General features: G+C 41.3%; 1 protein-coding gene across 1 annotated transcript; it reads right to left on the reverse strand.

Annotated features, from left to right (window-relative positions):
- Positions 1–2,225: 2,225 nt before the first annotated feature.
- LOC127791586 (uncharacterized) lies at positions 2,226–10,606 on the reverse strand. The gene is made up of 4 exons (XM_052321569.1): positions 10,580–10,606; positions 9,665–10,453; positions 8,232–9,382; positions 2,226–2,316 (listed from the first exon to the last, which is right to left on the reverse strand). Exons 1-4 carry the CDS (start codon positions 10,604–10,606, stop codon positions 2,226–2,228), a joined length of 2,058 nt encoding a protein of 685 aa, XP_052177529.1.
- Between the last annotated feature and the right edge of the window lie 303 nt (positions 10,607–10,909).

Consider the following 10,909-nt stretch of genomic DNA (forward strand, 5'->3'; position numbering starts at 1 on the left):
TGTGGTTGGGATTTTCTCTCAAAAAGCAAATGGAAATCAAAGGCTAAGATGAAGTCTTGAAATTGAGATTTCAAGACAAGAGTAGTATATAAAGGGAAAGAGGGCATTTGTCTCAAATTTTGCCATTTCAAAGAAAGAAAGAAAGTAAGAGAATGGAAGAAGTCTTCCAAGGAGAAGAAAAGAGAAGGAAGAAAGTAAATGAAGAGTGCTAAGGTAAGGGCTCTTCCTTAGTCTAGTAATCTTTTATTTCTCTTAAATGGTAGCTAAGCCTCCTTAAAAATTTTACTTTAAGGGTCTCTTGAGGAGAAGAGATGGTATTAAAGCTAGGAGGTTCTTGAAGCTTCAAAGAAAAGAATGAGGTAAGGGATGGCCGCATGGGAGGGTGGCCTTGCAATGTATTATAAGTATGGTTCATAATGTTTTTATGTAGCATTTGCATGTAGTGGTTGTTACTTGTGTGATGCAAGATCTAGTGGACCTATAGCCATATGGAGGACTAGTGTTGTGGAGGTTGATAGGTTAATGCCTCAAACCTTGGTGGGTTGTGAGGATGGATGGGCCTAGCCTCATTTGCATGCATTTGGCATACATAAACATGGTTATATTCATATTTATTTTTCATTGCACCCTTATTGAGCTTTGTGGCTCATGAGGTTTTATCCTCCTCTTGTAGGTTGTTCTTATGTCAAAATAAAAAAGGAAAGTTGCAAGCTTGTGGTTGGAAGCTCATGGTGTATTATTCTTTTTGTTTTGTTGTAAACTTATGGCTTAAAGAAGCCTAGGATTGTGGTTATTTAATTTGTGGCTTTATGTCTTAGGAAGCCTTTTTATTATAAGTGTTTCATGTGATGTAATTTAATGGTTGGTAATGGCTTGTGAAGGCCTAGAACCATGGATGTAATTTATTTGGAATAAATCATGAGGTTGGAGAAAATGATTTTTGTTTGTGAAAAGAGGCTTTGGGATGTGAAAAGTGGATATTTTAAATGCATTTATTGGGGGTGTAATTTCTGGAAAATATGGGTTTAAAAGCCCAAAGGAAAAGAAAAAAAGAAAGAAAGAAAAGAAGTGAAGATTACAGCAGGCGGTGGGGGTGCATTGGGCCGCGTAGGAACGCACAGAGGCGTAAGGGTGCGTGGGCGCGGGCGCGCGGGGGCACACAGGCGCGTCGCCCATGGCCAGTGCGCACTGCCAGCGTGCAGCTAGGCCCTGCGCGGGCCTCAGGGCGCACCGCTGGCCCCGTAGGCCAAATTTTTTTAAAATTCCAAAAATTTGGGGATTTGGGGGAAATTCTTAATTGATTTTGGGCCCTAGAGAAATTTTCAAAGTAAAGGAATTTTTCGGGCATATTTGGAGATAATGCCAAATTTTCGAAAAAATAGAATTTTTGAGTTTTCCTCAAAAATATTTGAGAAATCAATGGGTTAATTGAATGGAAAGAGAATTAAATATAAATAAGAAAATGGCGATTGGGCATTTTCATGAGATTTCTTTTCAACCAAATACGGTGTGGTTTAAGCCCAATTCTGCTAGTGAATCCTAGGGTTGAGGGAAGGGAAGGACAAGCCTAGTTCCCACCTAGGGCGTTTCGTCTTGAAACATAGTCCGCCCTTCACCAATGGCCGGGCAGGTGGACAATTTGTGTAATTGTTCACGAGTGGCACTCGTAAGTGGGAATGGGGCATCACACAAATCTTGCCTTGCAAAACCTTCACTTTCTCAAGAATGAAGAGAAGAAGGAAATAGAGAGAGAGAAGGAAATGAGGAAAAACAAGAAGGAGAAGAGGCAAAATACCTTTCTCAGCTACCCCTCCTCTTAACACTCAATTTTTCCCTCTTCCAATTATGCCCTCAAGCATCTCTCTTAAGACCTTCATATCCCCACTTTAATCTCTTCGCAATTAAATACAAAAATCCTAGTTTAGAATACTCACACTCTTAAATACACATTTTAGAATCTTTCCCCACATATTTTCAAATAATTAAACTTCACCTAATTACAACTCTTGTATTTTTCATTCCTTCAATTTCCAAATCCACATACATGAATTTATTCGCTCCCAATTATCCTCGCTTTAATAATCACATTTTTATGACAACCATACATAATCATTCATTATCGAAACTAATGCTTACTAAAAATATAATGCATTAAAAATAATTGCAATTTAGCCCAGGCCCACAATCGGGCCATTACAAGTTTGAACCCACACAATACATCACTATTAATTATCAATTTCCCCAACAACAAGCTCTTTCCTTTCATGAATCAATAGTACATCAGCAATAACCTGAGCATCATCGCCTAAACTCATGCTAATCACACAATTTAGAGGGTAACACACATAAGTACCAACAAAAATATTGATAATTAGTTTTTATAGACAACACTGATTATAAGATTCTAAAATATATTTACCATGGAATGAAATAACCAGAATAGACCCACAAATATTTGGAGTCAAAAGATAAAACTTAAAATTAAAAAATATATAGATCTCAGAAGTAGGTGAATGAACTTTCGAATGCAAGCAGTAGGAGACAGTGGCATTAAGATAGTGAAGAGGAGGAGGCGGGGATGGGCTGGAGACGGTGAAAGGAGATAAAGGTAGTGAGGAGGAAGGGGCGGTGGCCGGCTATCGAACCACTCCAGAATTAGAGATCTATGAATCTCTTCTCTAGCTTGCAGCAAAGTGCACCCTAGGTCATCTCTCACAAGGAGCCTCACCTTCTTCTACCAACAAAGAGAACCAATACCAATAACAGTTTGTTTAAGGGGGGGTTGTTTTGACAGAAAACTAATTGGCAAAACAGAAAGATGAAGATGGATGAAAAATCAATAAGAGGAGTGCAACCGGCTGTGTATTTGTCTCCTATGTGAAATCCTCCTTGTCCACTCTATATATCTTGGTTTGCTAGATGCTTTGATCTCCGGAAAACAAACTCAAGCATCCCCAACAACCGTCCAAGGATTAGAATGATTGGAAACAACAAAATGAATGCAGAAATCTCTTGCAAACAAAATGCAACCATTCACTCTCTATTCAACCTATCCGGACCTATGCAAGAACAACCGTTCAAGCACACAATATTCATTTCCGAGATGTTATACCAACCGGCTATAACATTCTGTTCTCTTAAGCATTTAACAGAAAGTGAAACCATGCAAGTTCACACAAACCTGCCATGAACTCCATGCATTCACAAATCTGCTCAAACTAAACCAAATAGAAATGAATAAGAAACAAACAACAAACCAGATTCTTGTAGCTCATCCGGGACTCAAATTCCACATGGATTCAAGACACACAACCGGTTACAAAGTGTTCTAGCCTATCATTACAGAAAGGAGAACAAAATGGAACAAAAGATGTAGAAAACAGAAAAATGCTACAATAACAAAAACGGGTAGAATCCTCTCTATTTTCTCCTCTCTCTCTATATGATGATATTCTGAAAATTAATGCTAAGAGGCCTTAAATACATGGCCAAGAAAGGAAAGGCTAGGGAGGCTAGGGTTGGGCCTAGCCCAACAGAAAACAAGTGAGCCCAAGTCTGCTCCTTTATTGTAGGCCCAAGCTCCTTTAGTTGGCCCAAGCTCCTTTAGTTGAGCCACTTCTCTAGCCCATCCAATATTCCCTAAAGCCTGGATTCATAGAGTAGAGGTAAGATAGAAAATAGTGTAAGGACAATTTGAAACATAATAAAATAGAAACAATCAAATATCAGCAAAAATTGCTTCAAATGGCCTAATAAGAATGAGGTGAAATGCCAAAATATGGTATAAATATGCATGCTATCAATTCCCCCATACTTAGACTTTTGCACTCCTGGGCAAAACACTAGACTCTATGACTCAAGAATAGAAATGTGGAAAAACACAAATTAGATGCAAGGTAGGTAAGTCTTCAAGAATTCATCATTCAAAGATCATCTTTCCTCTACTTCCAAGAAAACAAGTGACATGGCAATTCATTCAATAAGACAAATCAAAAGTAGAAGCCTCTCACAGGACAAGTGTATGCTCAAAAATCTCTCAAGAGGTGGTGGTGACTGTTTCGCTCAAATTCACCCAATCACAATTCCACTACCATAAGCTTGTTTATCTTCTCAATCTCCACTATCCATGTCAAATGCATGCCACAAATCAAAAGGACTTATTCAGGGTTGTAATGTGGGGAAGAAAGAAATGGAAAGACAACAATGAAGGAAAACATGCCTTAGGTCGAGAAAACATTTCATGCAACTCTAAGATCAAGAGATAGAACATTGCATCTTTATTTGGTTGAGTGCGTTTTACGCTCTGTCTCAACTTTGCTTTCTTCTTTTTCTCATCAATTTTCAAGTTTTTTTTTTTTTTTTTTGTTTCGAAAGAGGTGAGTGCGTTTTACGCTCCTTCTCACCCTTCTATCCTTTTCTTGCTTTTCTTTTTCTTTTTCATGGATGCAAATGGCCTTTGGCCTTATGACTTGCTCGATGAATTCAATCTCTCTCACTAGAATGCACTTACTATTCCTCTTCCTAAGGTTGGAAGGTCCAAAAAGGGTGTATGAAAATGAAGGGTAAAAATGATGGCTCTGAGTGGCAAACGAAAGGGATTGATTGAATTTTTTTTTTTTTTTTTTTTTTTTTCGTATAACAAAATGGCTAAATGGGGACAAGAAAGAATGCCTTAATCATGTTTGAGTCATGCATGAACAAATATAGCCTCAACCAAGAATCAAAACAAGTTCTAGAGTGGAGATCATGATAGGTGAATGCACACACAAGAAAGACAATAGGCTCAAAATCCTCACGGCTGTAGACTACCCAATCAATCTATCAAATCAAACTCATTGCCAAATTACTTGAAATCAAGGAAGATAAGATTGAAGTTCTAATCATGCTGGGTTCTTTTAGACTTAATTGCTTAACTTGCATTTCCACGCAAAACAAACTCAACTAAACCCAAGGAAAAAGAAATATGAAAAGATAAAGAAAATGTTGCCAAAATAAGAATGCTGCCTCCCCCCACACTTAGACTTTACATTGCCCTCAATGTAAACATGCAATTCCAATCAAGAATAAGACAAGTAAATGTAAAATACTAGGGAGAGAGAAACAGCCTGATGTATCAAATGTAGGTGGCGTTGAGGAGATGCAGCTCCTCCACAATATGCTCCTGAAAGTTCTCGTAGAATGGCTTAAGTCGCTGCCCGTTTACTGTGAATTGCTTTGCATTGGACTCGTCCTTGATTGCAACTGCACCAAAGGGAAAAACATGAATAACTATGAAAGGACCAGTCCAACGAGAACGTAACTTACCGGGCATCAACTTGAGACGGGAATTGTACAGCAGAACTTTCTGGCCAACTTCGAATGTCTTCTTCACAATAAGCTTGTCATGCACAGCCTTGGTCTTCTCCTTGTAGATGCGTGAGTTCTCATATGCGTCCATCCTAATCTCCTCAAGCTCTTGAAGTTGGAGCTTTCTTTGGGATCCCGCTTGACCGATGTCCATATTGCATTGCTTCACCGCCCAATACGCCTTATGCTCCACTTCCACCGGCAAGTGACACGCCTTTCCAAAAACCAACCTATAAGGGGACATGCCGATGGGGGTTTTGTAGGCCGTGCGGTAGGCCCATAACGCATCTTCTAATCTCTTGCTCCAGTCTTTCCTATTGGGCTGGACAGTCTTCTCCAAAATCTGCTTGATTTCCCTATTTGAGACTTCAGCTTGCCCATTAGTCTGTGGATGATAAGGAGTCGCCACTTTGTGTATTACCCCATACTTACGAAGTAGGGCGTCCATCTTTCTATTGCAAAAGTGGGATCCTTGGTCACTGATGATGGCCCTGGGTATGCCAAACCTACAAAAGATGTTAGAACGAACAAAATCTGCAACCACAGAAGCATCATCAGTCCTGGTGGCTTTAGCTTCCACCCACTTTGAAACATAATCCACAGCTAACAGAATGTACACATAACCAAATGACACAGGAAATGGACCCATGAAGTCAATACCCCAAACATCGAAGATTTCACAAAACAATAAGGGTCGTTGAGGCATTTCATTCCTACGTGATATAGTGCCTGTGTGTTGACAACGTGTGCAATTCTTACAAAACTCATATGAATCCTTAAAGAGTGAAGGCCAATATAATCCAGAATCTAGGACTTTCCTAGCTGTACGTTGGGGACCAAAGTGACCACCACATGCAAGTGTGTGACAAAAATTTAAGACAGATGCAAACTCATGGTTAGGCACACATCTCCTAATGACCTGGTCACTACACATGCGCCACAGATAGGGATCATCCCACACATAATACCGAGCCTGACTCTTAAATTTATTTAACTGTTCCTTCTTAAAATATGCAGGTAATTCAGAAGCAACTAAATAATTCACCAAATCAGCATACCAGGGCTCAACACCGTGAATGTGGTATAATAATTCATCTGGGAAATCATCCCTGATAGGCTGGGAGTCCATGACTGTGGAATCTGAAGAAGGAGGGACCCTGCTCAAATGATCAGCTACTAGGTTCTCGGCCCCACTCTTGTCTTTTATCTCCACATTGAACTCCTGAAGTAGGAGCATCCATCGTATCAACCGGGGCTTAGCATCAGGCTTCTTCAATAGGTATTTCAAGGCTGCATGGTCAGAAAACACGACAACATTAGAACCCAGAAGATAGGAGCGAAATTTATCTAAAGCAAACACAATAGCTAAAAGCTCCTTCTCAGTCGTGGTGTAGTTTGCTTGAGCAGCATCCAAGGTGCGCGAGGCATAGGCAATGACATGTGACTTCTTCTCCACACGTTGTGAAAGGACGGCGCCCACTGCAAAGTTGGAGGCGTCGCACATCAGCTCGAAGGGCAACTCCCAGTCGGGTGGCTGTATGATGGGTGGAGAAATCAATCGACTCTTCAGTTCCTCGAATGCTCGCTTGCACTGCTCATCAAAGTGGAAGGTCACTTCTTTCTGGAGAAGGTGGGAAAGTGGAAGTGCAATCTTGCTGAAATCCTTGATGAACCTCCTATAAAATCCTGCATGGCCAAGGAAAGAACGCACCTCCTTCACAGAGGTGGGGTAAGGCAATGAAGCAATAACATCAACCTTAGACCGATCCACTTCTATACCCTTCTTAGACAGAACATGCCCTAAAACAATTCCTTGTTCTACCATGAAATGACATTTTTCGAAATTTAAAACAAGGTTCTTTTCAATGCATCTCTCTAGGACTCTACCTAAGCTAACCAAGCAATCATCAAAAGAAGTGCCATAAACTGAAAAATCATCCATGAACACTTCCATGCAATGCTCTATAAAATCTGAAAATATACTTACCATGCATCGCTGAAAGGTACCTGGAGCATTACATAGACCGAAAGGCATTCTTCTATAAGCGAATGTGCCAAAGGGGCAGGTGAAGGTGGTCTTCTCTTGATCCTCTGGGGCTATGCAAATCTGAAAGTATCCAGAAAAACCGTCAAGGAAACAATAGTGTGACTTACCAGCCAACCTCTCCAACATCTGATCAATGAATGGGAGGGGGAAATGATCTTTTCTGGTTGCTTGGTTCAGCTTTCTATAATCAATGCAGACTCTCCAACTGTTCTGCACTCTCATGGGGATGAGCTCATTGTGCTCATTTGGGACCACCGTGATGCCCGTCTTTTTTGGAACAACCTGCACGGGACTCACCCACTTGCTGTCAGAAATAGGGTAAATAATGCCGGCTGCAAGTAATTTACTTACCTCCTGTTTTACCACATCAAGGATGGTTGGGTTAAGTCTTCTTTGAGGCTGCCTTGCTGGTTTTGCTCCTTCCTCCAATAAGATACGGTGCATGCAAACAGATGGGCTGATTCCAGTTATGTCCGCTAAAGTCCACCCAATTGCTTTCTTATTATTTTTCAGCACATCCAGCAACTTTCTCTCTTGGTCAGGCTGCAAGTTGTTTGCAATGATGACTGGCAGCTTCTCATCTTTCTCCAAGAATGCATACTTGAGGTGCTGAGGCAAGGGCTTGCACTGAATGGTGGGTGGCTGCTGCAAAGAGGGGGCTGACCTATTTGACTGGAACTCTAACTCCAAGGCACTATCAACCTGCTCAACAAGGTTGGCAGCACTATCTTCCACTTGGGAAATGTTAGCATCAAAATCAAACTCATGCCTATGCAAAAATTCAGCAATCTCTAAGCATGCAGCACATTGACTCTCTCCATCACTACAATTAGTGCAATTAATCGTATCTGGGAACTCATGCACAGTGGGGAATTCATCAATTAAATCAGAAGACTCAGAACATGCTTCATTCACTAACAGGTCAACTCTATTTACTTGAAAAGTGGAATGATCCTCGGCAGGGAATTTCATGGCATCAAGTATCTTGAAGTTAATTGTGTTACCAGCAAATTCCATGGAAAGTGTACCCTCATGCACATTGATAATAGTTCTAGCAGTTTTTAAGAATGGTCTCCCTAGGATCAAGGGTGCATGCTCAAGTGTGCTGTTATCTTCCATATTCAAAACATAAAAATCTGCTGGAAAGATTAAATCCTTAACCTTAACCAGCACATCTTCTAGGACTCCAGTGGGGTGTGCAGTACTTCTATTGGCTAGTTGGACAACCACTCCTGTTGGCTTCAAAGGACCACACTGCAATGAAGCATAAATAGAGTTAGGCATGACATTAATGGATGCACCTAAATCTAGTAAAGCATTGCTAAATTGCATGTCTCCTATAGTACAAGGAATGGAGAACATCCCTGGATCTTTACACTTTGCTGGCATGGCAGGTTGGATAAGGGCAGAGACATTTCTCCCAAGGTTGATCTTCTCATTCCCCATAAGCTTCCTCTTGTGAGTACACAAATCCTTGAGAAATTTTGCATACTTGGGGATCTGTCTAATGGCTTCAAGGAGGGGAATGTTGACTTCAACTTTCTGGAATGTTTCCAGAATCTCTTTATCCACTTCGGCCTCTGCTCTTTTCTTGTTTTGTGTTGCTCGATGTGGGAATGGCAGGGGCTGGATGTTGGAAGACTCTCCTTGTTCTTGATAGCTGGAGTTTGGTTGCTTGGCTTCTTGGACTGAGGAGGGTTGCTGCTCTTTGCTACCCTCTACATTCTGCTTCTCTACATGCTGCTCCATGTTTGATGATGGTGGAGGGGTTTGGTTGATTACTTCTTTCCCATTTCGAAGCATGATGGCACTAACATTACCCCTTGGATTGGCAACTGGTTGTGAAGGAAGCTGCCCGGAACCTTGACTCCTTAACTCATTGATGTTTGTGGCTAGCTGGCCTATTTGGGTCTCCAAATTTTGAATGGTGGTTTCTGTTTTTTGTTGGAATTGGAGTGTATTGGCTGCTAGTTGTTTGACAAGATCATCTAAGGTAGGTTCTGACTTGGGTAATGGTGGTGCTTGTTGCATGGCTTGATTCTGCCTTGGTGGTGGAGCATGGTTGCTTGAAGGATGGAACCTCTGCTGAAATGGTTGATTCTGGTGGTATGGCTGCTGGTGCACATGTTGATTGGAAGGGCTGCCATATCTGAGGTTCGGATGGTCTCTCCAACCTGGATTGTAGGTGGCTGAGTATGGGTCATACCTATTGGAAGGTTGTGGTTGGCTGTGCTGCTGGTGCTGGAATGGTCTTCCAGGAAAAATGCCTGCACATGTCTCATTATTTTCTTGCAACTGTGGGCATTGGTCTGTTGTATGGGATGGCAAGGAGCAAATGCCACAAAGCTGGGGTTGCTTTCTCTCTAATGCCAACTGCCTGACCATGGAAGCCAATTCCTCAAGCTTGTTTTCCATCCTTTGCTGGTCCATAGTGGCAGCCACATTGACTTCATTGATGGCTTTTGTAGGAGTGTTAATTCTGGTGCCAAATTGCTGGGCATTTTGTGCCATCTTTGATATCAGTTCTTGTGCAGCTGCTGGGGTCTTCTCTGCCAAAGCTCCTCCACTTGCAGCATCTACCAAGTACCTGTCCATGGGGATTAGACCTTCATAGAGATACTGAATTAGGAGTTGGTCACTTATCTGATGGTGAGGACAGCTGGAACACAACTTCTTGAACCTCTCCCAATACTCATGTAGAGTCTCACCACTCATCTGCCTTATACCACAAATTTCCTTCCTTATTGATGCTGTTCTGGAGGCTGGAAAGAATTTTTCCAGGAAGATCCTTTTCAATCCATCCCAGCTGGTGATAGCAGCTGGTGGCAGGTAATAGAGCCAATCCTTGGCTGATCCATCAAGTGAGAATGGGAAGGCTCTCAGCTTGATCTGCTCTTCATCTACTCCTTGTGGCCGCATGGTTGAGCAAACCACATGAAACTCTTTCAGATGCTTGTGTGGATCCTCCCCTGCAAGGCCATGAAACTTGGGCAACAAATGAATCAGTCCAGACTTAAGTTCAAAGTTAGCATCTAGCTGTGGATATTGAATACATAGGGGCTGGTAATGCACATCAGGTGCAGCCAGCTCTCTAATAGTTCTACCATCCAAATGACCATGATTTGCATTATTTCCATGATTTCCATTATTGCCATTACCATTATTTCCATTATTTGCATTGTTTACATTATCTCCATTACCATTATCTGCCATATTGATGAATGCTGGAATAGGTTCGGATGAAGTATTAGAAGCACTGTTAGAGTCAATCCTATCCCGAGACTTAAGCTCTCTAGCTTGCCTTCTAAGAGTGTTCTCTAATTCAAGATCCAAGTCAAGTAATGTTTTCTTAGATGACCTGGTCATGCACTAGAGATCAGCACAAAAACAACACACAAAATGGCCTATGCATACCAAGAACACAGGAACAGAAACAAAAACACACAAGCAAAAACAAAAACACAAAAACAAAAACACAAAAACAGGTCAAACAATAAGCCCTTAGATGATTTTTTT

The sequence above is a fragment of the Diospyros lotus genome, chromosome 15, assembly GCF_014633365.1.
Source record: "Diospyros lotus cultivar Yz01 chromosome 15, ASM1463336v1, whole genome shotgun sequence".
NCBI classification, from domain to species: domain Eukaryota; kingdom Viridiplantae; phylum Streptophyta; class Magnoliopsida; order Ericales; family Ebenaceae; genus Diospyros; species Diospyros lotus.

Bases quoted from the DNA above. Each gene is read 5' to 3' on its own strand.
- LOC127791586 (XM_052321569.1), bottom strand. From the start codon at position 10,606: ATGGCAGATAATGGTAATGGAGATAAT. The intron at 9,383-9,664 runs GCAGGCATTTTT...GAACCTACCTTA, and splicing joins AAGAAAATAATGAGACATGT to GATGATCTTGTCAAACAACT. The intron at 2,317-8,231 runs TTGCACTAATTG...TTGTGTGATTAG, and splicing joins GAGTTCCCAGATACGATTAA to CATGAGTTTAGGCGATGATG.